The sequence below is a fragment of the Microtus oregoni genome, unplaced genomic scaffold (genome assembly GCF_018167655.1).
Source record: "Microtus oregoni isolate MIOR12 unplaced genomic scaffold, Mior012 000086F_ref0000336, whole genome shotgun sequence".
NCBI classification, from domain to species: Eukaryota; Metazoa; Chordata; class Mammalia; order Rodentia; family Cricetidae; genus Microtus; species Microtus oregoni.
Genome location: NW_024544552.1, coordinates 2,520,181 through 2,545,040, shown reverse-complemented (window position 1 = coordinate 2,545,040; position 24,860 = coordinate 2,520,181). Strand labels below are relative to the sequence as shown.

Here is a 24,860-nt window from a genome sequence, read left to right as displayed (position 1 = left end):
CTGATGAGCACCAACGATGCCCATCTGGTCATCCCCGATTCCTACTTCTATAGAGATTCTAAGAGACGGAGAAGGAAGAGCAGGTGCAGAAAGAAAGATTGTGACCAAGAAGGAATGTCAGGGTGAATGGACCATACTTCCTCCTGAGTCCACTGCTTCCAGATGGGAGGTGAGAGACTGGCCTGCAGGTCTGCATGTGTCCTCTGTCCTCATGCAGCAGTTCCCCAGTGATGATCAGAATGTTCGGATAGCCACTGGGGTGTAGTCTGCAGGTCTCACTGCGCAGGGTGCGGAATCAGATGCAACCACCACTGAGTGGTCATCAACTGTTTTACAGACACTTGAGCAGCAGAGAAAGGTGGCTGGAAGACAAATAGTTTCTTAGAAAACAAGGGATCAATCCCCCATCCCCAAATAGCATCCCAGGTGGGAATACAGATAGCTTTAAACAAAAGGACTTCTCTCACTCATCCTTTCTAATGCTGTGAGTGTGCACTTAACAGGGGCCAGGAACAGTGAAACATACAGAAGAAATAAACAATAGACTATCAGGGGAGATAGAGAGCACAGCAACACAGGATGCACTGAGGTGGTGGGGAGTGCATGCCGAGGGCCGGCAGCAGGCTGGTGCGTGCATATACGATTTCCATGGGATCTGGACATGCAGAAAATTGGAAGTAGAAAGTTGTTATTAGGAAGTAAAACTTGAGCTGAGTTTGGGGGATGGGCAATCTGAGTCAGTGGATAAATCATCTGACTATTAGACTGGGGAGAAATGTCCCACGAGGGCCAGGGAGGAACTTAATGGGGACAGAGGAAGTTGGAGTGCAAAGAATTTCCCTCTCTGTTCCTGTCAATATCAATCAGTCATTCTTCTTGGAGAACCCCATACTGACTTCTCTTTCCACAGCCTGTGGAGCTGACCAGGCCATTCTTGCCAGGCAGGGATTGCTGATATGGGGGCCTTTCTCTGGTCACTCCTTCTGCTGCTTCGGGAAGGTGAGTAGCTGCCTGTGCTTTGTTCCTCTCGACTCTACTTGGCCTTAGGCTAACAAGACCCTTCCTTTAGGGATGAATGTGTCAATCCTGCTGATGAGCACCTCGGCTGATTCTCTAGCTTGGCTATTGTGACATGCTCTGCTGTAAATGTGGGTGTGCATGCATCATAGCCTTATGTTGGCTTAGACTGTACTGAGTATGTACCCAGGAGTGATATAGCTGGATCCCAGCCTAGTTTTGAGAAACTTCCATTCTGATCTCCAAGGGATGGGGTATGGCCTCAGAGCGGGACGAGAGAGGAGGATATCTGGGGGACATGGATGGGGTTGCAGTTCAAGAAGGACAAGGGAAGAGGAAAAACTTTGGATGTCGAAGAGATAAAGGGGGACCATTCCTGGTCGGCTTGGGTGCAGTGGAAATCTAGAACTACAAGAGGTAGCTAGAGAGTCACACTGAACAGGGAGCTAGGGAAGGCGCTCAGATGAGGAGCAGCCACGGCTACCATGCCAACTAGCCTTGGTCTCCCAGAGATATCGGCTGGCCTACATACGTCTCTTTTCAGTCAAAGGGTTTTCTGGAGATGATGAGGACCCTGAGGACGTGGTTGCAGCCCTTCAAGAGTCTATCAGCCTCTCTCTGGAAATACCACCCAATGAAGAGGTTGAGAGCATCACCTGGTTCTCTCAAAAAAACCTTGCCATAGTGGTGCCAGGGAAAGAGGGACAGCCGGCCAGCATCAATGTGATGGATCCTCGCTACAGGGGTCGAGTGGACGTCTTGGAGTCCAGCTACTCTCTGTATATCAACAATCTGACTTGGGAGGACTCGGGACTTTACCAAGCCAAAGTCAACTTGAAGACATCCCAGTTCTCTATCACGAAGTCTTACGATCTCCTTGTCTACCGTGAGTTTAGACTCCTATTATTCTCTCTTTCCTGAGGTTGGCATGGGAGCTCGGGGGCTGAGGTAAGCTTTAAGAGGCTGAAACTGGAAGGCAAACTGCCTCAAGTGTGCTCTGCTCTAGTGTCTGAGCTCAACCACAGGGAAACTGAGCTGGAACAAGGAGCCATTAGGTACTGAGGCTCCTTCCACAGAGGTTCCCAAAGCAGTGAGTGATGAGGATCATGTATAGCAAGGGTATCTAAGGGTTCTTTCTCACCCAGCAGACTGTGCATCCTCTAGATAAATAGCTCCTAGCCCCTTATCCCCTTGTGGATTTGAGGGTTACTAATCATTTCTTTCCCGTTTGAGCCAACATTTCTTCTCTCTACCTGCTGTACTGAATCTACTTAGGATCTTGGAGAGACGACTAAAATGTAAATACCCTTGGGAGGGTGGTAATGTTTTGTACAATCAGTGAGACAGAGGAGAAACTGGGAGAAGTAGGGGTCTAAAGCTGAGAGAGTGAAGTTAGAAGGAGTATCGGTATACATCTGTCTAAGCACATTCCCTGGGACCCCGCAACCACAAATTAGATGCTTGTTTTTATCTGGTTTTATTTATTTATTAATTTATTTATTTTTGAGCAAAGGGCCTCTCAGGATAGCTAGAATACCCAAGGCTTGAGAAATGTAGGAAAACAGACCCAACTTCAGAATGTTCAGTAGGTCTTTGTGGTTTTTTGTTTGTTTGTTTGTTTTGTTTTTGTTTTCTCTCTTTTAGGGCGACTGTCAAAGCCCCATGTCACTGTGACCTTTAAGATTTCCGAGGAAGGTGCCTGTAATATATCCCTGATGTGCTCTGTAGAGAGAGCAGGCATGGATGCGACCTACACCTGGTTTTCCTCACAGGACAGCACTAACACTTCTCGTGAAGGCTCTGCCATCAGTACATCCTGGAGGCCCGGTGACAGAGCCCTTTCCTACATTTGTAGGGTCAGCAATCCCATCAGCAGCACCAGCTCCCGTCTCATCCCTGTTGGGTCCTTCTGTGCAGGTACCAGAACCCTAGAGACAATTCCTGAAACTGTGCAAGTCCAGGGACTGAGGACACCACCTCCTCCCATGCCTGGGGCTCTTAAGGAGAGTACTGGACTCTAGAACACAATGTTCTCCCGTAGAAGCCTGCTATTGGATCACAGAGGTGCCCTTCCTTTGTCAATTGCTCTGGATTCCCAGAGGATTCTTCCGTACTTGGCTTGAGACTGATGGCCAGATATCAGTCTTTGAGCGTCTGTGCCCAGAATAGGTATTTCTAGAGACATGTGCTGTAAGAGATGAGCTGATTATTCTCCCAAGAGCCTTTCTGAGACACTTCAGGCAGACATCTGCCCTCTAAACTTTATCATTCTTTTAATGAACTCTTGTTTTCTTCCTATCCTAGATCCTGGCTCGCCAGAGAAATCTCCAATGTTCTGCCTCCTGGCCAAGGGCTTGCTCCTTCTCTTACTCTTGGTGACTCTAGCTGTGGGACTCTATGTCTTCCGAGCCCAGAAAAAATATGAGATGTCAAGGGTGAGGAAACTCAAGAGAAACCGAATTAAACTGAGGAAGAAGAGGAAACCTGGTCCTAGTCCAGGCTCACCATCCCTGGGGGATCTCTGTTCTAAGCTCTGACTCCTCTTAGCCTCCAGGGAAATCATCTGTGGGGCAGGTGGGAGGGCAGACCAGGGTTAAACACCTGAAAGGACCATATTCCCTGAGAGACACCATCTGGCAATAAAGTCAAGTTCCCACCCCTCTGGAGGTTTCTGTTTGTGCTCAGCAGCCCAGAGAAAACCTGTTTTCCACCTTCTCTACCTGTTCTCCTGTCTTTACCGAAGCTGTGTGTCCTTCTCAGGCTTGCCTCTGGGCAGGAAAACAAGTCTGAAGACCCCGTTAGAGTGAAGTGTTTGTTTTTACTGTGTGCATCCCATTCTTCACTAACCTAAGTCTCACAATACTCTAAACTACACAGCAGGCATTCTCGCCTGATTGAACTTGTGACAGCCAGTCGTTTAGAGTTCTATATAAGTGCTATGCCCAAGACTCCTCGCTCTCCTACCCCTATCCTCATTCTGACAGGTAACTTTACTTAACTCTTCTACCCACTGTACCAAGTCTATATAGAAACCGTCCCACAAGGAGGTGGCGGAGGCCCCTGCTCAGTCCTTCTCTGGGTTGTAGTTGAGTTTAGTGACCTCTGTTGTCTCCCTGATGCCAACTGCTCTGAGCCCTGCTGCTCACCTGGTAGAAGTGACAACTTACTGGGTCAATTACTAAGATCTTGCACCCTTGACTTCTGTTTAAGGTTGACATAGTTTATCCAGGTGTGGGGGCCCACGCCTTTAATCCCAGCATTTGGGAGGTAGAGGCAGGTGGATCTCTGAGTCTGAGGCCAGCCTGGTCTACAGATCAAGCTCCAGGACAGTCAAGCGCTGGACAGAGAGACCCTGTCTGAGTTGGTTTTGTTGGCCTTCCTGTTTTCTTCTTACAGATTTCTGTTTCGGGCCTTCCAATTGGAATCTTTGGTCAATGTACAGCTCTTTCCTCTTGCTCTTTCCGTAGTCCTAGGTCTGATGTGCCTATCATATCGTTTTCCCCAACGCTCCATCTTGGGTGTTTTACTTAGGTAATTGCCGGGGGGGGGGGGCACAAGAGAAGCCACTTGATCAGTAGGACAGGTGTAAGTAACGAATGAATTGGTGGAGGTGATATAGGATGTGCCAAGGAGGGAGCTGGGGGAGATCTTAGGAAGCCTAAGTTTTGTCCTGCCACTTCCCCCTGTCCTGGGATACTGTGTTTACCCAGCATCCATCAGTTCAGTTCCACAAAGAACACATACACTACATAGGTGTAGCTTCTTGGAGTTCTTACAGAGACTGGGCCCCCTTTAGCTACTGAACAGTCTTGTCTTCAAAAAAGGTCTGTAGCCCTAACTTCTGACACTTTCCATGCCTGTCAGAGGAGGCACCACTGTTAGGTGAGGGCCGGCCTGGGCAAACAACCTAGAGTCTGTTTTTTCACCTAGAGGGACAGCCCATTTCTCTTGTCTTAGGAGCAGGCATACAGAAAGCAAACAGAGAAATGAATAGTCTCTGTGTGGCTTAGTCCAGGAATCTCCCTGGAGCCAGCAGAGTCCCTTCTTCTCAGAGCCAATCTCTGAATAGAGAAAGCCCAAAACAGCCTGGAAAAGGAAGGCTTAAACCTTGAAGAAAGTGTACACTCAGAAGCTGGAATAGGAATCCGGTAGCATGTTAAGATGCTCTTACTCGTTATTTGAAATAGGTTAATGCAAACCGGGGGATGGACATTCCAGCCAGACAGGAAACACACACCAAGATGCTCACATGTGAAGTATCATAGCACCTAGGGACTGCCATGCCACACACTATGATTAAAGAGTGCTTGAGAAAGCAGTTTGGAGAGGCATGCTCTAAACGGTGAGGAGACCAGGGCTCATGCACACATTGCCAACAGACTCCCCAGGTTCACGATTTTCTGATAGTCGCATCCACGAATTGAAATATACAAAGTCGCTGATATATTAGAGGCAGTACTGGTTGGCTGAATAAATTTTTCCAGAGGAGCAGTCACTATGGCTCAAGGACAAACGGGAGGAAAATCTTTAGTTCTCACCTTTAGGGATTCTTTTTTTAAAAAAAAAATCTACTTCACTTTTGGAGTAAGGAGGGTACAAGTGACAGGACTAGATTTCGTTTCTTATAAAAACAAAACAAACACATAAAATACATCAATCAGACAAAAATGACAATAATAAAAAACAAATATTCAGGAAAACCATGAACATATAAACTTTTAAAATTTGAAAACCATTTAAAATCTCATTTTTAAAAATAAATAATTTTAACATCCACATGAGATTAGCTTATCTTTCTACCAGAAACCACCATAGACAGCAGAAACGAAACTCTTGGACCAGAGGTGGGTACAAGTGTCTTCCAATTGGTGAGAGACCAAGAAATCAAAGACTTCCCCTTTTGAGCTTATAGTTTGCGGTTATGTTCAGGCTCTGTTCACTAACATGAAGTCATCTTGTCACTGTTAGGGTAGCCTACTATGCAAACTAGCAAAGCCGCTAGTTCTGGGTCCTTGTTGGGGCAGTGGGAAAGACCAAGTTTCTGTCCCAGTCTGCTTTCCCCTGCTCCAAGCTCTTTGTGTGGCTTCCAACACTCAGGCTCTTACACCTGGGAGAATGTTCCAGCTCTCAAGGCTTACTAAAGATGGAAGGCCAAACAAAACGATGGGATCTGATTTGGATGACCAGCATTCGGGGTGGTGTGATAGTGATGCAGGCGTGCTTAAAATCTTTCCCCAGGGTCTGCTCCCGACCCTGATGTCATTAACTTCATGCCTGTTACAGTCAGTGGGAGCTTTACCCAGTCAGTTCAGGGAGGGCTTCGGGAGGAACACCCTGGGAAGTTCCTGGACAATGTAGCTTGAGCCTGGTGGGAAAGCAAACAGCAAGCCTGCACCCCCACAACAGCGCCAAGCTGAGAGGTACTAATTTCTGAGGGCAGGTACATGCTGCCTGTGGGTGAAATGTCCCAAGGGGGTGGGTTCCGCCATCCAGGTTGGATCTCAGGCCCTGAATGTGCCTAGGTGGGAACTTTTGACTGGGCAGGTTCCTCCGTCTGGTCCAGCCGCTGTTTTCATACTAGTCAAAAGGAGCTGCACTCTCTTCGCAGGGTTTCAGTGCAGATTACGGGAGCAACGAACCAAAGCATGAATCTACCCCAGGGTTTGACACCTGCAAGGGATTCGGTGTAGAATCAGATATTTCATTCTTTCTCTTTCAATCTCCGTTTTCAGGGTGCCTGTCATTTCTTCCCCCTGGGCTTAATTTCTCTAGGTCTTTGGTGCTAGAAGCTGCTCCGGCAGCCCCAAACTAGGAGCTCAGCCTTCAGCAAGCTACACACAAGGGAGGCGCCTGAGCAAAAGCTGGGAGCTAGCCAATATAGACAGGTATTTCCAGTCCAGCGAAAGGAAATGGGTGGGGGTGGGGATAAAGAGAGGCGATCAGATGGGCCCGGGACTTGGGTGGATCCCCAGGGAGGGGGCGGGGAATCGTGCTCTCCCCAGGTGCTTCTGCTCCTGGCTCAGATTTCAACCTTCGATGCCTCCTTTGTGGCACGCTTGTTCGAAAAGGGGAGAAGGCCACGGGTAAGTTTTAAAGGAAGAAGGGCATGCAAGCAGCCTGCAAAGGGGATAGTCTTCTGCGGCTCTTGGTGCCCGGGTCGGTCTGACCCAGTAGCCCATCTAACTCGAGGCGGGAAGTGGCAATCAGCCTTCCCACACTTAGTTGTATAGAGCTCCACGAGGGGGCGACTGGAGCCCACGTGCGACCGCGTCCTTCTGTCTCTAAACTACAACTCCCAGGCGGCTCGAGGGTCCCGCCCGCCTTGCCCGGCCTCTGTGGGCTCCAATTGGATGCCGCGGGAGGGGGATTGGCGGTCTCCAGGGCGACGGGAGGCGCTCGGGGCATCTGAGGCGGGGAGGCGGGTCCGCCCCCTATTGTGTGGCTGCGAGAGCAGAGCTGTGCGGTGCAGAGCAGGTGAGGGTGGGGGTGTCCTGGGGCGTAGAAATGGGGTACCGGCGGGGAGACGGAGGGCAGTGAGGAGTTGTGGGGGCCAGAGGGAAGCGGGGAAGCTCTAGAGAGAAGTGAAATTATCTGGGGAAGCAGAACTAGGGTAGCTCTGGGAGCGAAGTGGAATCACTGATGGGTGAGTGGGGGTTCCAATAGATCTGGAAGAGTGTAAGAGGTAAAGGAGGGGAGTTCTTGGCGGGTTCCAAAAGAGAGGCGTTCCAGGAGCCAGAGAATACGAGGGAACAGAGAATTGTTGTGGTGGGCTATCAGAAGTGTATTATGGGATGAGTCCTGGAGGATTGGAGGGTGGGGGATTCCCGGGAGAGCAGGGTAGGGGAAAGGGGGAGGGCGAGTGGGAATTCTGGAGGAGGCCAGCCAGGGGTGCTCTGAAGCGAGGACCTGCTGCAACTGGAGATCAGGTGTGAGAAGCTGGAATTTTGCAGACACTGTGAAAAGTGTATGGCGGGGATGGGAGTCCTGGAAGAAACGAGGGACTGCTGGAGGGGATGGGAAGATCAAAAGGACAGAGGATGGATGGGGAGCAGGAGTTGGAAAGATTCCAGGAAAAGTGGGGTACGTCCTGGCGTTGCCTTGGTCACAAGACTCTTGGTCGAGCTAGAAGAGCATGGCCTCTGTATGGTACAATTGGAAGGTTTTCCAGGGAAGTCCAGGAGAGCTGACTGGGAGGAGCAGCAAGAGGCATGGGAACGAATTACCAGGGGTCAGACATACAGGGGTGATACTACCCCTGTGGAGGGTATTTTACAGATAGTGGTGAATTGTGTGAGGCCCACAAGAGGGTGGAGGCCTCAGAGCAGAGTCCACTAGGTTTGCCAGGCCCAGGTCAAGGGCCCTTTGGTCCTTTGTGACTGCCTTAGACACTGAGAAGTTGATATTGCTGGGAGTGCCTACCTTCCATGCTCCAGGTCAGGGCCCGTTTTGTGTATCCTGCGGACTCAAAAGCAGTTTTGGTTACTCTCAGATCATGCCTCTAGGGTTAGGGAATGGAGGGCCTGGCAAATCCTGGCACCCCCAGGATACTAGAGAGGAGTGTGTGGGAGTAATTAGGGTGAGGCGCTAAGTCGGGGTGTCTGGCAGAGAGAGGGTTCTCTGGCAGCATCTTGAAGAAAGTGGCTATAGCTGCCAACTCTGGATCTGTCCAGACCTGGAGGATGCCGCCTTCCTGCCTCCCTCTCCCCATCCTCTGCAGGTGGGGAAGGCAAGCTTCTCCTCTCCCAAGTCCCTGACTGACTCACTGCCAAAAGCAGTGTTGCCTGAGTGGAGAATATCTCCAGGCTCCAGGGTGCCACCCAAAGGGTGGGAAATGGGGTGAAGAATTGGATGTGGGCATTCTGTGGAACATTCTCTACAGGGGAAGGGGTTAGAGTCTACCTGAGGTTTGCTCTTGACTAGCTGTCTGCTTCTGAGCAAGATCCTGAGGGTCCTTACTGGTCACACGGGGCGGCGGTGGTGAATAATGGTCCCATCATGTCATCTGTTCCCTTCGGGAGAAAGGGCAGAAGGGTGGGGAGGCTAGTGCATGATGGATTTCCCATGTGCAAGAACCCTTAGTTCCCTTTGCTTACTTTGCTAACAGCAGAGTATCACTTGCCAGGCATTCCCAGAATTCCCTTGCTTTTTCTAGGATCTGCTCTCTTACCCGTGTAGTCTCAACCAGACAGCACTCTCTTGTTCTCTAGTGTTCACATCCTAGCTTACTCTCAGGGATTCAGGATCTCTGGTTTGGGAGCTAGGAGAGTCTAGCAGTGGTGGAGTCTGGCAGAAGTGAGGCTGCAGAGTTGGTCCCCAGCAGTCCAACCCCAAAGATCTCTGGTCTCTGCGCAGGTCCCTTCCTTTTCTCGATGCCTCCTTCTTCCAGGCACCTTGCTCCAACAGGGTTTTCTTCTGGTCTCCTCCACTGACCAACTCTTATGTTACCTTATATTTTGCATTTAGATCTGGTGGCTCTCCAGACTGGAACTGCTCTCTCAGGTGTTGCGCGAGCTAGGCATTAACTGGAAGAGTGAGAGCCGAAACTGGTTGCCTGAGGCGGATCAGAAGGACCGATGCTCTCTGGGATTGCTGGGCAGCAGACATCCTTCCGGCCCCTCCGTCTAGGCTCCTTTGGATAGGAGGGGCCGGGTGAGCAGGCCAGCTGGGCTATGATTTGGTGTCTCAGTCTGACCATCCTCAGCCTGGTCATCAGCCAGGGGGCTGACGGTGAGCCAGACCCCCGGGGATCACTGACTCTGTTACCCTGGAATGTGACTGTCCACTAAGGGGTTAACTGTGAGCGTAGGAGAGGGGCTAGGGCTGGCTCAGAGAGGTTGGGGGTTCCTCCCGTCCCAGTCCGTGCAAAGTCTTAAGGAAACCAGAGAGATGTTGATGGAGCCTCCCCACCCATATCTCATCTTGATCCCTTGCTGTTCCCTCATGCTACCCCACCTCGTTAGGTCGAAGGAAGCCTGAGGTGGTCTCTGTGGTGGGCCGGGCTGGGGAGAGTGCAGTTCTGGGCTGTGACTTGCTGCCTCCAACTGGCCGTCCCCCTCTGCATGTCATCGAGTGGCTGCGCTTTGGATTCCTGCTTCCCATCTTCATCCAGTTCGGCCTCTACTCTCCCCGAATTGACCCTGATTATGTGGGTAAGAGTTGTCCTTAAGTGGGAGGGGGGAGTGTCACCAACAAAGGAGGGCTGAGTAGGCTGCCCTGGGCCCTCTCCAAGTGCATCTCCTGCTCAGCTGCCCTAGCTGCTTTAGCAAGCATGGCCCTGCACCCCAGTAGTGCTAAATCATTGAAGGATTCATTTATTTACACATGATGCATGCACACATTAGAGCTTTGCTCTTTTAGTTATGTGCGGCCTGTTGCACGGGAGACCCTGCAGCCCTGTCCCAGGTATCCATCCTAACTTGCTAATTGTTCTATCCTCATCTCATGCAACCTTCCAGACTCCATCTTGATCTTCTGTAGTTTCCCCCACTTAGCTCTATGCTGGTCTTTCGACCTGCTGCTCCGTGTCTTCATTACTGTCCGGGATGCCAGACTAGAGGGGCCAGACTTTTGGGGGGAGTGGGCTGAAGGGACAGCAGAGTTGTAAAGATGTGGGCTCTTTGGGTATGAGGAACATAGTCAGAGAACATGAACACAGGCGGGGGTTGCCGGGGTAGGCTCCAGTTCAGTTCCCCAAAGGTCTAGGCATAGGCCTATGCTACAGCATTGACTGGGTCGCTGCTTGCGGAGGCTTCTGTGGAGCCATACTCTGTAGACCCCCCCAGTTGAAGAAGGACCTCTTTCCTACTGCACCCCAGCTTATTCCTAATCCTGGATGGAGCCTTAATCTGAGTGGTTCACTGGAAGGTCTCGGAGGACTTGTAGGAGTACGGGTCTGGGCTCCTGGGCAAGGGCGATCCTTGGTGCTTCCTTTTCAGAAGTGAAACCCGGAAAAGGCCACCTGGATTGATGCTAATGGGGTATCTTTTCTGGCTTCGGTTTGAATCCTGAGGGAAAACCTGGAATTGGTTGGGCTCTTGTCACGGGCTGGCTGAGCTGAGGGGAGGAGGTGCTGGCAGGTGCCTGCAGAAGAGAGTTTATTTTCAAACTGGGGGCAGTTATTGGCAAACAGCCTAGCTGGGAGTGTGCGTGTGTCTACACAAGCCCTGGGGACTTAATGAAAGTGGGCCTCAATTAGCACAAGTAGAGAGAAACAGCACAGGCACAGCCGGCCTCCCTGTCTGTGCCTGTCTGTGCCCAGGGGGCTTTGGCTGCAGGGCTGAGGCTGGACAAATTCAAATTATCGCCAGGCAGAGAGAAGGCAGGGGTGGGGGAGAGGCCAGGTGGGAAGGGCTTTCCCTGGGACTCCACCTGGGAGATGTAAAACTCGGTATTTGCTGCAGTGATCGCCTGGTATTGTTTGTTGGTTCCTAGACAGATGAGCCACGAGATGGCCTGCTTCCCTGTCTACCTGTGGGGTTTCTCCAGGTCTAAAGGCTGCGAGTTTCGAGCCTTTCAGTTTTCTTCTTACCTCAACCCTTTGTTCCCCATCTTGCCCCTGAGTGGCCTGGAGCTCCTGGTCAGCCACATGGGTCCTGCTCTGGTGAAGACCCCAGAGGGGAGGCCTCTGAGCCCATTAACCCTTTATTGCTTTGCAGTTCAGAAGAGGGGGGGGGCTCTCGGCCTTTGTGCAGGGGACTCACAATCGCGGTTGCTAAGCAACAGGAGGTGGAGGTTGCTGAGGACAATGCTGTTCTGTCATAAACCCTGTGGGCAAGTGGAGGGGAGACGTGGCCTGGGACGGCATGAGGCCCGTGGCCTAGAATGTGGGAGGAATCACAGAGAGATAGTAGCTTTGGGAACCACACGGAAGGGAGAGCTGGTTTTGGAGGGTTCTAGAAGCTGCGAAGTAGAGGAGCCTAGATGTATAAACTAGTACAGGCGTAGTAAAAGGGAATATACAATGATCTAGAACTAATAGATTAAGGTGGCTTCGGTAAAGTATTTAGCATAGCACCTGGGTAGTGTGAAACAGACCAGACTGGGGAAAGGCAATCTGGACTCAGGTTTCCTGGGACGGGTATTAGACTAAGGCAGAGTCAGGGAGACTGGCTCTTGGCCCTTGCTGTGTTTCTGGGATGCCCCGCAGAGGAGAAGGGACTTGTGTTTCGTGACCGTGCTGAGTTGCTTGACAAATACCTTCTAGCTGTCCATCTGGAAGGCCCGAACTCACTCTCATAATCCCCCCTTTCTGCCTTTGATCCTTCCAAGCCGGCTGCCTCGATGCTTCTTCCCAGGACTTCTGCGTGAACCTGTCCATGCTCATGGTTAATTTACCGTGGGTTTCTTGCCTCTGCAGAGCCCGAGAGAGCAGGCTCTGTCCTATGTAGGAGATCTGAAGTCCCTTAGGTTTGGTCATGCAGGAGGAGGGCAGGCCTGTCGGAAGTGGGCCCAGGAGATAGGAAGTTAGAGGACTGGACTCTAGTTACCTTGTTCTGAAACCCTGCAGCCCAGCAGTCTGGACCTCCTAGGGAGGTTAGTTTGTACATCATGCTGCACTTAATATTCTGGATAACAGACATCAGGACTATTAGCCATTAGCGGCTAACATTTCTTAAGTGAAATCGAAGATTATGCTCAGTGCCCTGAACGCTATTTGATTCTAATGTTGGTGTTCAGTGGAACGCTCACCGACTGGGGAGACCTGGCTCCATCTTCTAACAGCTATGTAATTTTGGAAAGCAGTTTAACATTAGTTCCTTCATCAATAATGGATTTTGGAGGAGGATTAAATATGGTGACTGTCTAATATTACATGGCTCATATTCAGCACTCAGTCTTTCTTCCTTCGCTCTGGAACTCAGCGATCACCGTAATGAAAAGTTCTATCCTGTGGGGCATTGGAGGAAGCTGCAGTCTGGGATCCGCTGGGCTTAGTGGCCTGGCAGGTGAGATCAACAGGACTCCTGAAGGTTTGGGGAAGGGTATTCTTATGCTAAATATTTACCTGCTAGGCCCATTTTTATCTCCTGGGCAGGGATTATACACCTAGACCTATAAACGGGTTCACCCATTCTAAAGAATCCTCACCCCGGGGACCAACTGTTGAAGGGAAAAAGCTCACTAGCCACCCAAGATCCTCTGGCTCTCATCTTTCCAGTGGCATCAAGGGCACACAGGCTGAGTTTCTACTTCAGATAGGCCACCCTAGGGTAGAGTGGAAGCTGCATGGAGAGTGGGCTACGCAGCAGCTTCAGGATTGCTCCTGCCAGGGAGGGTTGGGATAGGCAGGACTCAGAAAGCACCACCTGGGAGCTGCACTTGCCTGTCCTCTGAATTTTAGGGAATCCCATTTGTTCCCAGCAAAGGTCAAGTGGGGATGGGCGCCTGGCAGGTGCAGGGGGCTGAAGCAGCTGGACAACCCAGGTGAGAGGACGGTAGGCTTCAAGGTGGAAGGAGGCAGAGAGGGAAAGACCAATACTTAGGAGGTGGATTTGAAAGATGTAATAATGAACAAGTATATGGCAGGGGATGACGGAGGAAGCCAGGTTGTGCCAGGCTCCCCAGAGGGCAACCTGGAGCATGATGGTAGTTCACTGGGCATGGAAGAGGAAAGGGAGGAGATCCGTTATCAGATGACGACGGATGGGGCCAAGACTGAGTGTCAACTCCTGATTTCAAATCTGCATCTTATTCATTGGCTTCACAGCCTTTATTGGAGCATCCGGTGATGCCAGGTCCCATTGTCGTTATCTCCGCTTTACCTCTTGCTTTCCACCTCATCCCAATTTTCCCTTTCTCAGTTTTTACTGATGAGGAAACTGAAATTGACAGGTCTTGCCCCAAGAAGCATACAGCTGAGCTGGACTCATGCCTGGGTATTTGGAACTGCCAAGCCTGCACCCTTCTCACTTCTGCTGCCCTGCTAGGGGCTTCGCAATGGCGTCGGAGTGCAGGGTTCCCTCAGAGGAGGGTACTGAGGGGTTGGGTGGGCATCGCAGTCAGCCTGGTGGTATGCTGTGGGTGCTGACTTGGCAGGAATGAGGTGTCATTGTGTGCTGGGGTATGTGGCTTTGTGGGGCCACATGTGGTCAGTCAGCTGGGGCGTGGAGGGGAGGGGATGAGCCGAGAAGGCTGCTGACACCGCTGCCTGGCTGGGCTGGACTCCGGCCACTCTAAGGCGCTTAGGGCCACTGATAATAGCTCTGAGGGATTACAGGCTTTGGCAGGCGAGGTCTGGGTCCCCAGGAGGGCCAAACACTGCTGGGGATTCCAGGGACAGAGTCATCTAAAAGCAGGAGTATCCCCAGAGGACTTCTATCTTGATCTTATAAAGGGACTCAGGGATGGTGGACTTCTAGGAGTCCAGGGGAGACCAAACACTGGCTCTTCACTCAGTCCTCTATCAGTCAGAGAAGTCTGGACTATCTGAGGGTAGCATTCTCTCCATTTGCCATGCCTTGAATTTTTCTGGTCTGGGTCTCAGCTATTGAAAGACAGGAGCAGTCGGAAGGATAGCAATCTATTCTCAGTGATCCCATTTGTTCCTCTGCAGACCCTCACTCTTGGATAACAGACCTAGGCTGTTCTCAACCTCTGGGAATGGCCTGTGTGACCAGGACCAGAATGCAGGTGGGGGCCCCTGCAGAGTCCTTTCTTTCACCACCCTTGATTTAGTACTTCCCTCCTCACAGGACGAGTCCGACTGCAGACCGGAGCATCTCTCCAGATTGACGGGCTCCGGGTGGAAGACCAGGGCTGGTACGAGTGTCGTGTGCTCTTCCTGGACCAGCACAACCCTGAACAGGATTTTGCCAATGGCTCCTGGGTGCACCTGACAGTCAATTGTATGAAGCTGGGGAGTAGGTGGTGCAGGGAGGGAGGGGGGTGATGGGAAACCCGGCGGTGAAGGAGAAGAGGGAGCTCTGTCTGTCCCAGCGCATGGCTGATGCCCTGCCCACCCTGGCATCTGCTCACTGTGTTTGCTCATGTAGAGCTTGCCGCTTACCCCTGCTCCCTCTCCCCGCTTCAGTTCTTCAAAGAAAACCCAGTCAGCCTCTAGGCTCTGAGTCAGGAAAACTTCTTCCTTGGCGGAGGTCTTGGTTATGGTGTATTGGGCTCCGAGTGATACAGCTTACCCATGCATGGCTCTTTTCATCCGGGACCTTGCTTCCTCCTCAGCACTATACCGGAGACAGTTGTAACCAATTCCCATTTCCTAGGTGACACGGAGACAGAGAATCAGAGAGGCAGCGTGTGCCACCAATGAGTGGCGGGAGATGAGGCTAAGATCCACACGTGACTCTCCCCTAGCTCTGGACATGCAGCCAGTGTTGGGATGGTCCTATGTCCCTGGTACAGCAGACAGGTGTCCCTGAGCTAGTATTCTCATGTACCCGGGCAGGCAACAACTCTGAGACAGGTCTCCCTGGCTTTTGAATACTGCTTTGGGGGCTGATAGCCTTTCTGGCAGCCCCTGATGCCTCTTTCCCTCACAGCGCCCCCTCAGTTCCAGGAGACTCCTCCCTTAGTACTGGAAGTGAAGGAACTGGAGGCTGTTACCTTGCGTTGTGTGGCCCGGGGCAGCCCCCAGCCTTACGTGACCTGGAAATTCCGAGGACAGGACCTTGGCAAGGGCCAGGGTCAGGTGCAAGTGAGTGGGCCCCCTGGAATGGGAGGGCAAAATTGAGCGGGCAGGAGAAGCGCAGAAGCCAAACTGGGAGATGGGTTGGAGGGAGGGGCTGGTCATTGGCTTCCCTGAGCTGGGGTGCTGCCTCCCTCTGCTGGCCATCCCTGGAAGCGCAGGGTGTAAGGCTGACCAAACCGGAAGGGCCTTACTTAAGACTCATTACTTTGGTGCAGAACGGGACACTGTGGATCCGCCGGGTGCAGCGAGGCAGCGCTGGAGACTACACCTGCCAAGCCTCCAGCACGGAGGGCAGCGTCACCCATACTACACAACTGCTGGTGCTAGGTGCTCTTTGGTGGGAGGGCTGGGGACATGAGCCACCTATGTGAGAAGACAGGACCTGTTTTGCGGGGAAGCACACTGCAGATGGGGAGGAGGCTCAGATCTGAGGAAGGGGCCCCTGTAGAGAGAACACTGAAGTGCCATTGTCGTTGCTACTTTACAAGGGCAGTGCTGGGTCACAGTTAAAGGACAGAGACCTTGGCATCGGGAAGGCCCAAGAAGAAGCCTTGCCTCCCTCTTTGACCTGGGGCTAGTTACCTCATAATGTGCCTGCCTCTGAAACCTCACTTCTTCATCTGCCAAAGCAGAAAGATAATCTTGGCGCACTGGTTCTTGTGAGGGCTCAAGAGATGAGCCAGCAGTGGGCTAGGCATGAGGGCTGTGGTCGGTGCTGTGTGTATGTGTGAGCCTGTGCACTCAGGTCATTTCCCACTTGTTACTAACAGGCTGTGTGTGTGGGCCCAGCGATGAAGAAGGCAATGGGGGCATGGTAGCTAGATACAGTGTTGCAGAATGTGTGTGGTTAGGTTAGGCAGGCATTCTGGACCTCGGATTCACTAGGAACAAAAAGGAATCAGTCTGGCATGGGGACAGCCAGATGCCCAGACTGGCTAGATGACAATGACATACGGAAAAGTGGGTGGCCAGGAAGGGGTTATGGGTAGGTAGGCACTAGGCTGAAAGTTTTTTTTTTTTCTACATAAAAGGCCATTAGTGTTGAGGTGACGTGGGAGTCTAGATCCTGGCATCGGCACAGCATCTTTGATGACGGATGGGTACCTATGTGGGAGACACAGATGTGACGGGGACAGAGTAAATGAAAGAGTTAAAACTGACCCTCGTTTACATACAGTTTCTAAGCAGAGGGAAATAGGGTAACTAGAATTACCTGTCCACCTCTTGTGAAACGAGGCCACCTTGGAATAGGGAGCAGCCTCTGGAACAGGATGGGTTTTCAGTCACAGTTTCCGCTTCAAGCCCTCAAGGCCCGACAGCAACTTATTCTCTGTTACAAAGGGCAGAGCCAGAAGTGCCCCGAGGGTCCCGGGAAGATGAGGGGCTGAGGTCATCTTTCTGCTCTATGTTTCCCACAGGGCCGCCTGTCATTGTGGTGCCCCCCAACAACAGCACGGTCAATGCCTCCCAGGATGTTTCTTTGGCTTGCCAGGCTGAGGCATACCCCGCTAACCTCACCTACAGCTGGTTCCAGGATGGCATCAATGTCTTCCACATTAGGTAGGGTAGTGGAGACAGGGGATTGACGAGTAGCATGTGAGGGACTCCCTGTCTGGGCGAGGCCCAGGCTCCTCCTCACACATACCACATTGCAGCCGCCTACAGTCTCGAGTGCGGATCCTGGTCGATGGAAGCCTGTGGGTCCAGGCTGCTCAGCCCGATGACGCTGGCCACTATACTTGTGTGCCCAGCAATAGCTTTCCGCATCCACCCTCCGCTTCTGCCTATCTCACTGTGCTCTGTAAGTCTGAACCTCCGCTCCCAACCCTGCTCCCACCCCTACTCCCGAGACAGGCCCAAGACCCTGTCCCCCAACTTGTCTCTATGTTCTTTCAGACCCAGCACAGGTGACAGTCATGCCTCCCGAGACACCCCTGCCCATTGGCATGCGGGGGGTGATCCAGTGTCCAGTGCGTGCTAATCCCCCACTGCTGTTTGTCACCTGGACCAAAGATGGGCAGGCCTTGCAGCTGGACAAGGTACAGACTTGGGGCAGGGGAAGGAAGGTCTTAGCCAGGTGTTGTGATGGTCCAATGGCCAACTCCAGTGGGTGGCTAAGTGTAATTCAGTGCTGTGGTTAGGAAACATGCTTCTTACCAGATGCCATGTTGGGTGGTGGGTGTAGGGGTGTAACAAAGAAGTATCCATCCCTAGAGCGTTACCTTGGGGATAGAACTGCGACAGAGACTGTCCTGGGAGGCCAGAGAAGGAACAAGGCTTCGTTTGCTTTTGGGTCTGGTTGAGGAGGGAGCAGTAACAAATTCGGGGACCTTGGTGATAGATCTTGAAAAGTGGGCAGTCATTCCATGCAGAAACCACGTCAGAAAGGCAGGGTATTGAACAGTGTGTTGAAGAGACAACGGACCATGCAATGACGTGGGAGCAGCTGCGAGCACCTGTAGGGACTTGAGTGGTGTAGAAAAGGGCTGGAAAGACAGGTTGAGTCTTAAGGAAAAACTGCACGCCAACTTCATATGACCTCATTCCAAGCTGATTGAGATCTTTTGTTTGTCTGAGGAGACTATAAATTCTTTGAGGCTTTGCGTCTTTTCATCACACTGTCCCCGGGGCTTTTACAACTCTTACAACAATTTCGATAAATTTTCTGTTGAAAGTTTACAGAAATCTTGAGGCAATAGCAGCAGTGGGGTTTGGCGGTGGCAGTGGTGTGGCATCGGGGCTGTGAGTAGGGGTTCAGAGAGGGCAGCTGGAAGGTGATTAAGAGAGAGTTCGGGTGAGGGGTTGTGGGGCCTGAGCTAGAGAGGACCTGAAAACAGGCTTTGCACTCAGACCAGACCAGAATGACAAACGAGGATTTAGATACAAAGAGTGAGGGGCTGCACTTCATTCAGTAGCATGGGGGTGGGGTGGGGTTTCTTACAGAAGAGGATTTTGGAGTAGGAGATGCAAAATTTAGCAACGCAGTGCTGGGAGGACAACCAGGCAGGGAACCCCACCAACTCTAGGCATGGCATCCACGCTACTCTCTCCGCTATTGTTGGCACCGTGAAGCTGTGCTGTGCAGTCTCACACCCACTGATAATAGCCCCTGACAGGAGAGAGAAGTGGAGGTCTCGAGTCCAGAGAGAGGGTCAGGCCAAGACCTAGAGCTGATGGATCGGCTTTCCACGAGAGACATGCCCATATTTCTTCCTCTCTTGAGTTGCCTCTCTCCACCCCAGCTTTGCCTCTCGAGTTTCTCTCTACTTTTCATTTCCTCTGCCCTCTAGTTCCCTGGCTGGTCGCAGGGCCCAGAGGGCTCCCTCATCATTGCCCTGGGGAATGAGGATGCCTTGGGAGAATACACCTGTACCCCCTACAACAGCCTTGGTACTGCTGGACCCTCCTCCGTGACCCGAGTGCTGCTCAAGGTGAGGCTCACAGCCAACCTGCTGTGGTGTGGCTGGGTGGCTGAAAATAATACATTCTAAGCCATGTTTAGAGGGTGGAGACAGGCAGACAGGTGTGGGAGGGGCTCCTAAGTCTGTTTCTTGTGGTGGCCATAGCAACAGCCAGCAGACAACGCAGACATGAGACTGGGCAGTGGGACATCAGTCACGTACACATTCACAAAATGAGATATCTGTCTAATCTCAAGCCTTCTGCCTCCCTTGCAAAAGTCCCACAGGGAATGGAGGAAAGGGGGGGGGGGGAGGAAGGAAGGGAGAGAGAAGAGAGGGAAAATGATCTGTAGAGACTCACCTATCTCAGAGAGTCTGGCCCCAGCCCACCATTGCCCTTCAGTCCTATCTGTTGGAAGCAAAGACACAGAACTGAGAGATGGAGAATAAGTTAGAGACTAAGACAGCGTAGCAGGGGTCTGGGAAGGGGGGACACCCGAGCTGAGAGATGAGAGAGGGTCTGTGAAAGAGGCCCCTCCCAATACAGATCTGGCCTGCAGGCTCCCCCAGCTTTTATAGACCAGCCCAAGGAAGAGTATTTCCAAGAAGTGGGGAGAGAGTTACTCATCCCCTGTTCCGCCCGAGGAGACCCTCCTCCTACTGTGTCTTGGGCCAAGGTAAGGATCCCAAGTCCCAACTCGGCTCGACCTGGGTCCATGCCTGCTTTTCCCCTGGTTGTATTTTTGGAAAGGAGGACGTGTGAAGGTATAGGCTGTCAGAGGCAAGGTGGGGGAAGGATCAGACTGTTACCTGGAGAGATGAGTGGCTGGCCCCTTGGTGAGGGGTGGCTGCATATGTCCTTAGGGCTCACCAGTGGTTCTGTAGGTGGGCCGGGGGCTGCAGGGCCAGGCCCAGGTGGACAGCAACAGCAGCCTCATCCTTCGACCCCTGACCAAGGAGGCCCATGGACGATGGGAATGCCGTGCCAGCAACGCTGTAGCCCAAGTGGCTGCTTCTACCAATGTCTATGTGCTAGGTTAGTGGTCTGGGATGGGGCTGGGGAAGCCCTGTGAAACAGGAGATGGAGGTATTGTTCTTGGGAGGGCTAGGTGGGGATTTGTGGGGATGGGATTCCCCCAGGGTCATGGGTGGAGGACAAACCTCCGATGTACTCTTTACCCTACTTCAGGGTCCTGATCAGCATCCCTCCCTCCATTCCCCCTACCCAGGCACCAGCCCCCATGTCGTCACCAATGTGTCTGTGGTACCTTTACCCAAGGGTGCCAATGTCTCTTGGGAGCCTGGCTTTGATGGTGGTTATCTGCAGAGATTCAGTGTCTGGTATACCCCACTGTGAGTGACCTGTCCCTGACTTCACCCCGGATCTACCTGGCCCTCTGCCCTTCCTTCCATCCCTCTGTGCCTAGCCACACGCTAGCTCTGCTGTCTTTTATTTTCATAGATTCTTAACATTCAGGGCCAAGGTCCTGAGACTTTGGTGGTTGAGCAGAGGGGTGAGGTCAGCTCTTTGAAGCCCACACCATCTTGATCTTCCTTGCTGATGAGATTTCCCTATATTCCCCAGGGCCAAACGTCCTGATCGAGCCCACCATGACTGGGTATCTATGGCTGTGCCTATGGGGGCTACACACCTCCTAGTGCCAGGGCTGCAACCCCATACTCAATACCAGTTCAGTGTCCTTGCTCAGAATAAGCTGGGCAGTGGGCCCTTCAGCGAGATTGTCCTGTCTATACCAGAAGGTAAGGGGTCCCCATCCCTGCACCGCACAAAAAAAGGATGGGGAGGATCTGGGGTGGAGATGGGGCAGAGATGCTGAGCAGCTTGGAGTCCAGAGAGGGTACAAAAAGGCTGCGGCAAAATGTGTGGGTCTCAGAGTTGGGGAAGGCCAGGGGAGGGGCAGAATGAAGGAGTCTGAGACTCTTATCCCTCATTTGTCTGTCCCATCCAGGGCTTCCTACCACACCAGCTGCCTCCAGGCTTCCTCCGACCGAGGTGCCACCTCCTCTATCCCCTCCTAGAGGTTTGGTGGCAGTGCGGACACCCCGGGGGGTACTGCTGCATTGGGATCCTCCAGAACTCATCCCTAAGAGACTGGATGGCTATGTCCTGGAAGGACGGCAAGGCTCCCAGGACTGGGAGATACTGGACCAGGCTGTGGCAGGCACAGAAATCCAGCTGCTGGTACCTGGCCTCATCAAGGTGTGTGCAGAGAGGGAAGGTCCTCCTGGTGACTTGACCGTGTCCTTTTCTTCCCTAATCCTGTCTTCTCATCCTGACTGGGCCATTTTTACCTCCTGTCCTACCTCATCTTTACCTCTGACTGCAGTCTTCACAAAAGGGACAGTGGCGGGCAGTGCTGGCCCTGATCTGCTTCATGGCCCCCCACTTCTCATCCCCAGGATACTCTCTATGAGTTCCGCCTCGCGGCATTCGCTGATGACTATGTCAGTGGTCCCAGCAACATAGCCAACATCTCCACCTCTGGTGAGAACCCAGCGAGAGGGGGAGTTGCTGGAGGTTATATGGGGATACACAGTCCGCTGACCCTCTTTTCTGTCCCTTTGCCCAGGCCTGGAGGTGTACCCTTCCCGAACACAGCTACCAGGTCTCCTGCCCCAGCCTGTATTAGCTGGTGTTGTGGGTGGGGTCTGTTTCTTGGGCGTGGCAGTCCTTGTGAGCATCCTGGCTGCTTGCCTCATGAATCGGCGCAGGGCTGCCCGCCGCCACAGAAAACGCCTGCGCCAGGGTAGGTGCCCTCACTCCTCCATCCTCATCACTGGGGTGCTGAGTACTACTTGGCTACTTTTGAAAGGCTGCCCATCCGCCAGATGTCACTTCCTGGGAGAGTAGTTCCCCCCCCCCCCTTTGTTTTTTACATGGTCCTGGTGCGGCATCCTTCCAATCTGGTACCTGGCCCTTGCGTACCCTTTTCTCAGTTGGATGGGAATGCAGTTGAGGGTTATATCCCTGGAGCTTGGGCAGAACTTTACCTGGATCGCCTGCTGCTCTTGTGTCCTTACAGATCCACCTCTGATCTTCTCCCCACCGAGGAAGTCAGGCACGCAGTAAGTCCCTTGACTTCTTTGTTTTCCTTCTGCCTCCCCGTCGCTTCCTCTGTTGTACCTTCAGAAGGAATTAGAAAAAAAACAGAGGGAAATGAGACTAGAAGCGTGTTGGCCCCGGCTTGGGGACTAGTCCCACCTTGTTTATCTCCCTTCCACCCCCACCACCTGGCGCTGCCCTTGCTTGCTGGCTATAGCTCTGCTCTGTTGTGCAACAAACCTTGCATGGCCAGACCCCGATCTTCTATCTTTCCCTAGCTCTGCTCCTGGCTCAGGCAGCCCTGACAGCGTGACCAAGTTGAAGCTCCAGGGCTCTCCGGTCCCCAGCCTACGTCAGAGTCTGCTCTGGGGGGAACCTGCCCGACCTCCTAGCCCCCACCCGGATTCTCCAATTGGTTGTGGACCCTTGCCACTGGAGCCCATTTGCCGGGGCCCAGATGGCCGCTTTGTGATGGGACCCACTGTGGCCCCTCCACAAGAAAAGTTATGTCTGGAGCGGGCAGAACCTCAGACCTCAGCCAAACGCCTGGCCCAGTCCTTTGACTGTAGCAGTAGCAGCCCTAGTGGGGTACCACAGCCCCTTTGCATTGCAGACATCAGCCCTGTGGGGCCGCCTCCTGCAACCCCCCTACCAGGTCCAGGACCCCTGCTCCAGTACCTGAGCCTACCCTTCTTCCGGGAGATGAATGTCGATGGGGACTGGCCACCTCTGGAGGAGCCTACACCTGCTCCACCTCCAGATTTCACAGAGCCCTATGCTCCTTCATCTTTCCTTCCACCGCCTGACTCACCTCCCACAAACCTCAGGGCAGTGCTTCCTAGGACAATAACGGGGGTGGGGGCCTCCTCAGAGCCTCCTTACACAGCTTTGACTGACTGGACACTGAGGGAGCGGGTGTTGCCGGGGCTTCTCCCTGCCGCCCCTCGTGGTAGCCTCACTAGCCAGAGCAGTGGGAGAGGAAGTGCTTCCTTCCTGCGGCCCCCCTCCACAGCCCCCTCTGCAGGGGGAAGCTACCTCAGTCCCGCTCCAGGAGACACCAGCAGCTGGGCCAGCGGTCCGGAGAGGTGGCCCCGGAGGGAACATGTGGCGACAGTCAGCAAAAGGTAAAGGCAATAGCTACCCATCTTTGCCCTGGCCCTCCATGCTACCCTGTCAGTCCAGATCTCTCCCCTGCTCCGCCCCCGCCCGCCTAGGCTCTTTACCTTCCCATGTTCCTCCCTCTCACCTGGGAGAAGCTCTGCTGAGGTCGAGGAAGCTCAGTCTGATTTAGAGGAGCCTGGGTTCATACTCTGCAGGCTGCCCTCTGTTCCTCTACTCACACTTTCCACCTGTCCTAGCAGGAGGAACACATCTGTGGATGAGAACTACGAATGGGACTCAGAATTCCCCGGGGACATGGAGCTGCTGGAGACTTGGCACCAGGGCTTGCCCGGCTCTCGGTCCCGCCCTGAACTTGAGCCAGAGTTAGGTAGGTGAACTTCCTAGCCTGCTGCACTGCCCCGCACTTCTTGTCCTGTGTTCTGAGCTGGTCCGCCTGTTTCTCAGTCAGTTCCTGAGTCTCCTGCTCCCTGCCCTGGAGTGTCTCTTGCTCCCCAGGCTCCCTGCATGCAAAGGGCCTTTGGAGCCTCAGGCTTGAGCCCTTCACCCAATTAGTCACTGCATCTCCCATCTTCCCTTTGAAGGTGCGAAAACTCCAGAGGAGAGCTGCCTCCTGAACACAGGCCATGCTTCTGGCCCTGAGGCCCGCTGTGCTGCCCTTCGGGAGGAATTTCTGGCCTTCCGCCGCCGCAGAGATGCTAGCAGGGCCCGGCTACCGGCCTATCAGCAGTCCATCTCCTACCCGGAACAGGCAACTCTGCTATGAGCACAGTGTGAGGCTAGGAAAGGATATGGATCTGCAGAGGAGGCCAAGACTCTGACTCCAAGCTCGGCCACTGCCTCTACCCCTTTGTGCCCAGGCATAGACCCCTGATGATGGCCTGAGGGTAGGCTTGCGTGAGCTTGGTGTAGAATGAATGTATTGACTCTTTAGTTGAGTCTGGGGGGGGGGGGTGGTTGAAGCGTGTGTGTGTGTGTGTGTGTGTGTGTGTGTGTGGTGTTTATAGTGTGGGTGGTGCAGGTTCTTTTTTTTAAAAAAAAAACGGTGAATAAAAGTTTGAAAAACATGTCTCTGTTACCTATCTTTGTGTCTAAGAAAGGCGAGGAAGTCCCTGGACCTGTACAGAAAAGATACTGAATGGGACACATTCAACCATCATTCAAAAAATAGTTGTTGAGGGCCTAGTAGGGTCAGCTAGTGGAGATTTACTGTTAGGCTAGAAGCCATGAGAAAATACAGAAGTCACCGAGATAATGCTTTGTCCTTGGGGAGTTCTTTGTGGTCAGCGAGGCAGACAAACATTTACAGCAGACCAAGTTCTATGATAAAGCCATAAGCTGGCTATTACACTGGCACAAAGAGTCCGGATTGCGTCATTTCCTAAGTACTTAGAACGTGTGGGACTTCCTGGGACCCTCACAGGAGGCTGAGAACATTCCCTCTGTGCCAGACACGGTTCTGCGCTCTTTCTGAGTGCTGTTTAAGTGGCCACAGCTTTGAGTTTATTTTGTAGACCCGGGCAACTATTGCTTAAGATGCTTTCGTAATTGAGCAAAAGCCACACTGCAGGTAAGAGGCAGGGCAGGTGAGGTGCCAGTGAAGAAAGCAGAAACC

General features: G+C 52.7%; 2 protein-coding genes across 6 annotated transcripts; both read left to right on the top strand.

Moving 5' to 3' along the window:
• The first annotated feature begins 925 nt into the window (after window positions 1-925).
• On the top strand, window positions 926-3,667 carry Slamf9 (SLAM family member 9). Its single transcript, XM_041643576.1, has 4 exons — window positions 926-999; window positions 1,562-1,903; window positions 2,662-2,934; window positions 3,322-3,667. The coding sequence occupies exons 1-4, from the start codon at window positions 957-959 to the stop codon at window positions 3,552-3,554; spliced, it is 891 nt and encodes a 296-aa protein (XP_041499510.1). The 5' UTR covers window positions 926-956; the 3' UTR covers window positions 3,555-3,667.
• A 3,339-nt stretch (window positions 3,668-7,006) lies between these two features.
• Window positions 7,007-24,167, top strand: Igsf9 (immunoglobulin superfamily member 9). Of its 5 annotated transcripts, none has more exons than XM_041643465.1 (21): window positions 7,007-7,100; window positions 9,481-9,744; window positions 9,978-10,166; window positions 14,709-14,861; window positions 15,513-15,667; window positions 15,877-15,988; window positions 17,080-17,221; window positions 17,317-17,462; window positions 17,558-17,700; window positions 18,952-19,092; window positions 19,623-19,739; window positions 19,948-20,098; window positions 20,292-20,415; window positions 20,648-20,823; window positions 21,033-21,283; window positions 21,484-21,568; window positions 21,654-21,830; window positions 22,107-22,149; window positions 22,405-23,250; window positions 23,485-23,615; window positions 23,830-24,167. In XM_041643465.1, the coding sequence occupies exons 2-21, from the start codon at window positions 9,687-9,689 to the stop codon at window positions 24,009-24,011; spliced, it is 3,522 nt and encodes a 1,173-aa protein (XP_041499399.1). In that variant the 5' UTR covers window positions 7,007-7,100; window positions 9,481-9,686; the 3' UTR covers window positions 24,012-24,167. The 5 variants fall into 5 exon arrangements, with proteins under 5 accessions (XP_041499399.1, XP_041499401.1, XP_041499398.1 ...); XM_041643467.1 differs by lacking the exon at window positions 7,007-7,100 and adding an exon at window positions 7,399-7,491 and having other exon boundaries at window positions 23,488-23,615; XM_041643464.1 differs by lacking the exon at window positions 7,007-7,100 and adding an exon at window positions 7,399-7,491.
• Window positions 24,168-24,860: the final 693 nt, after the last annotated feature.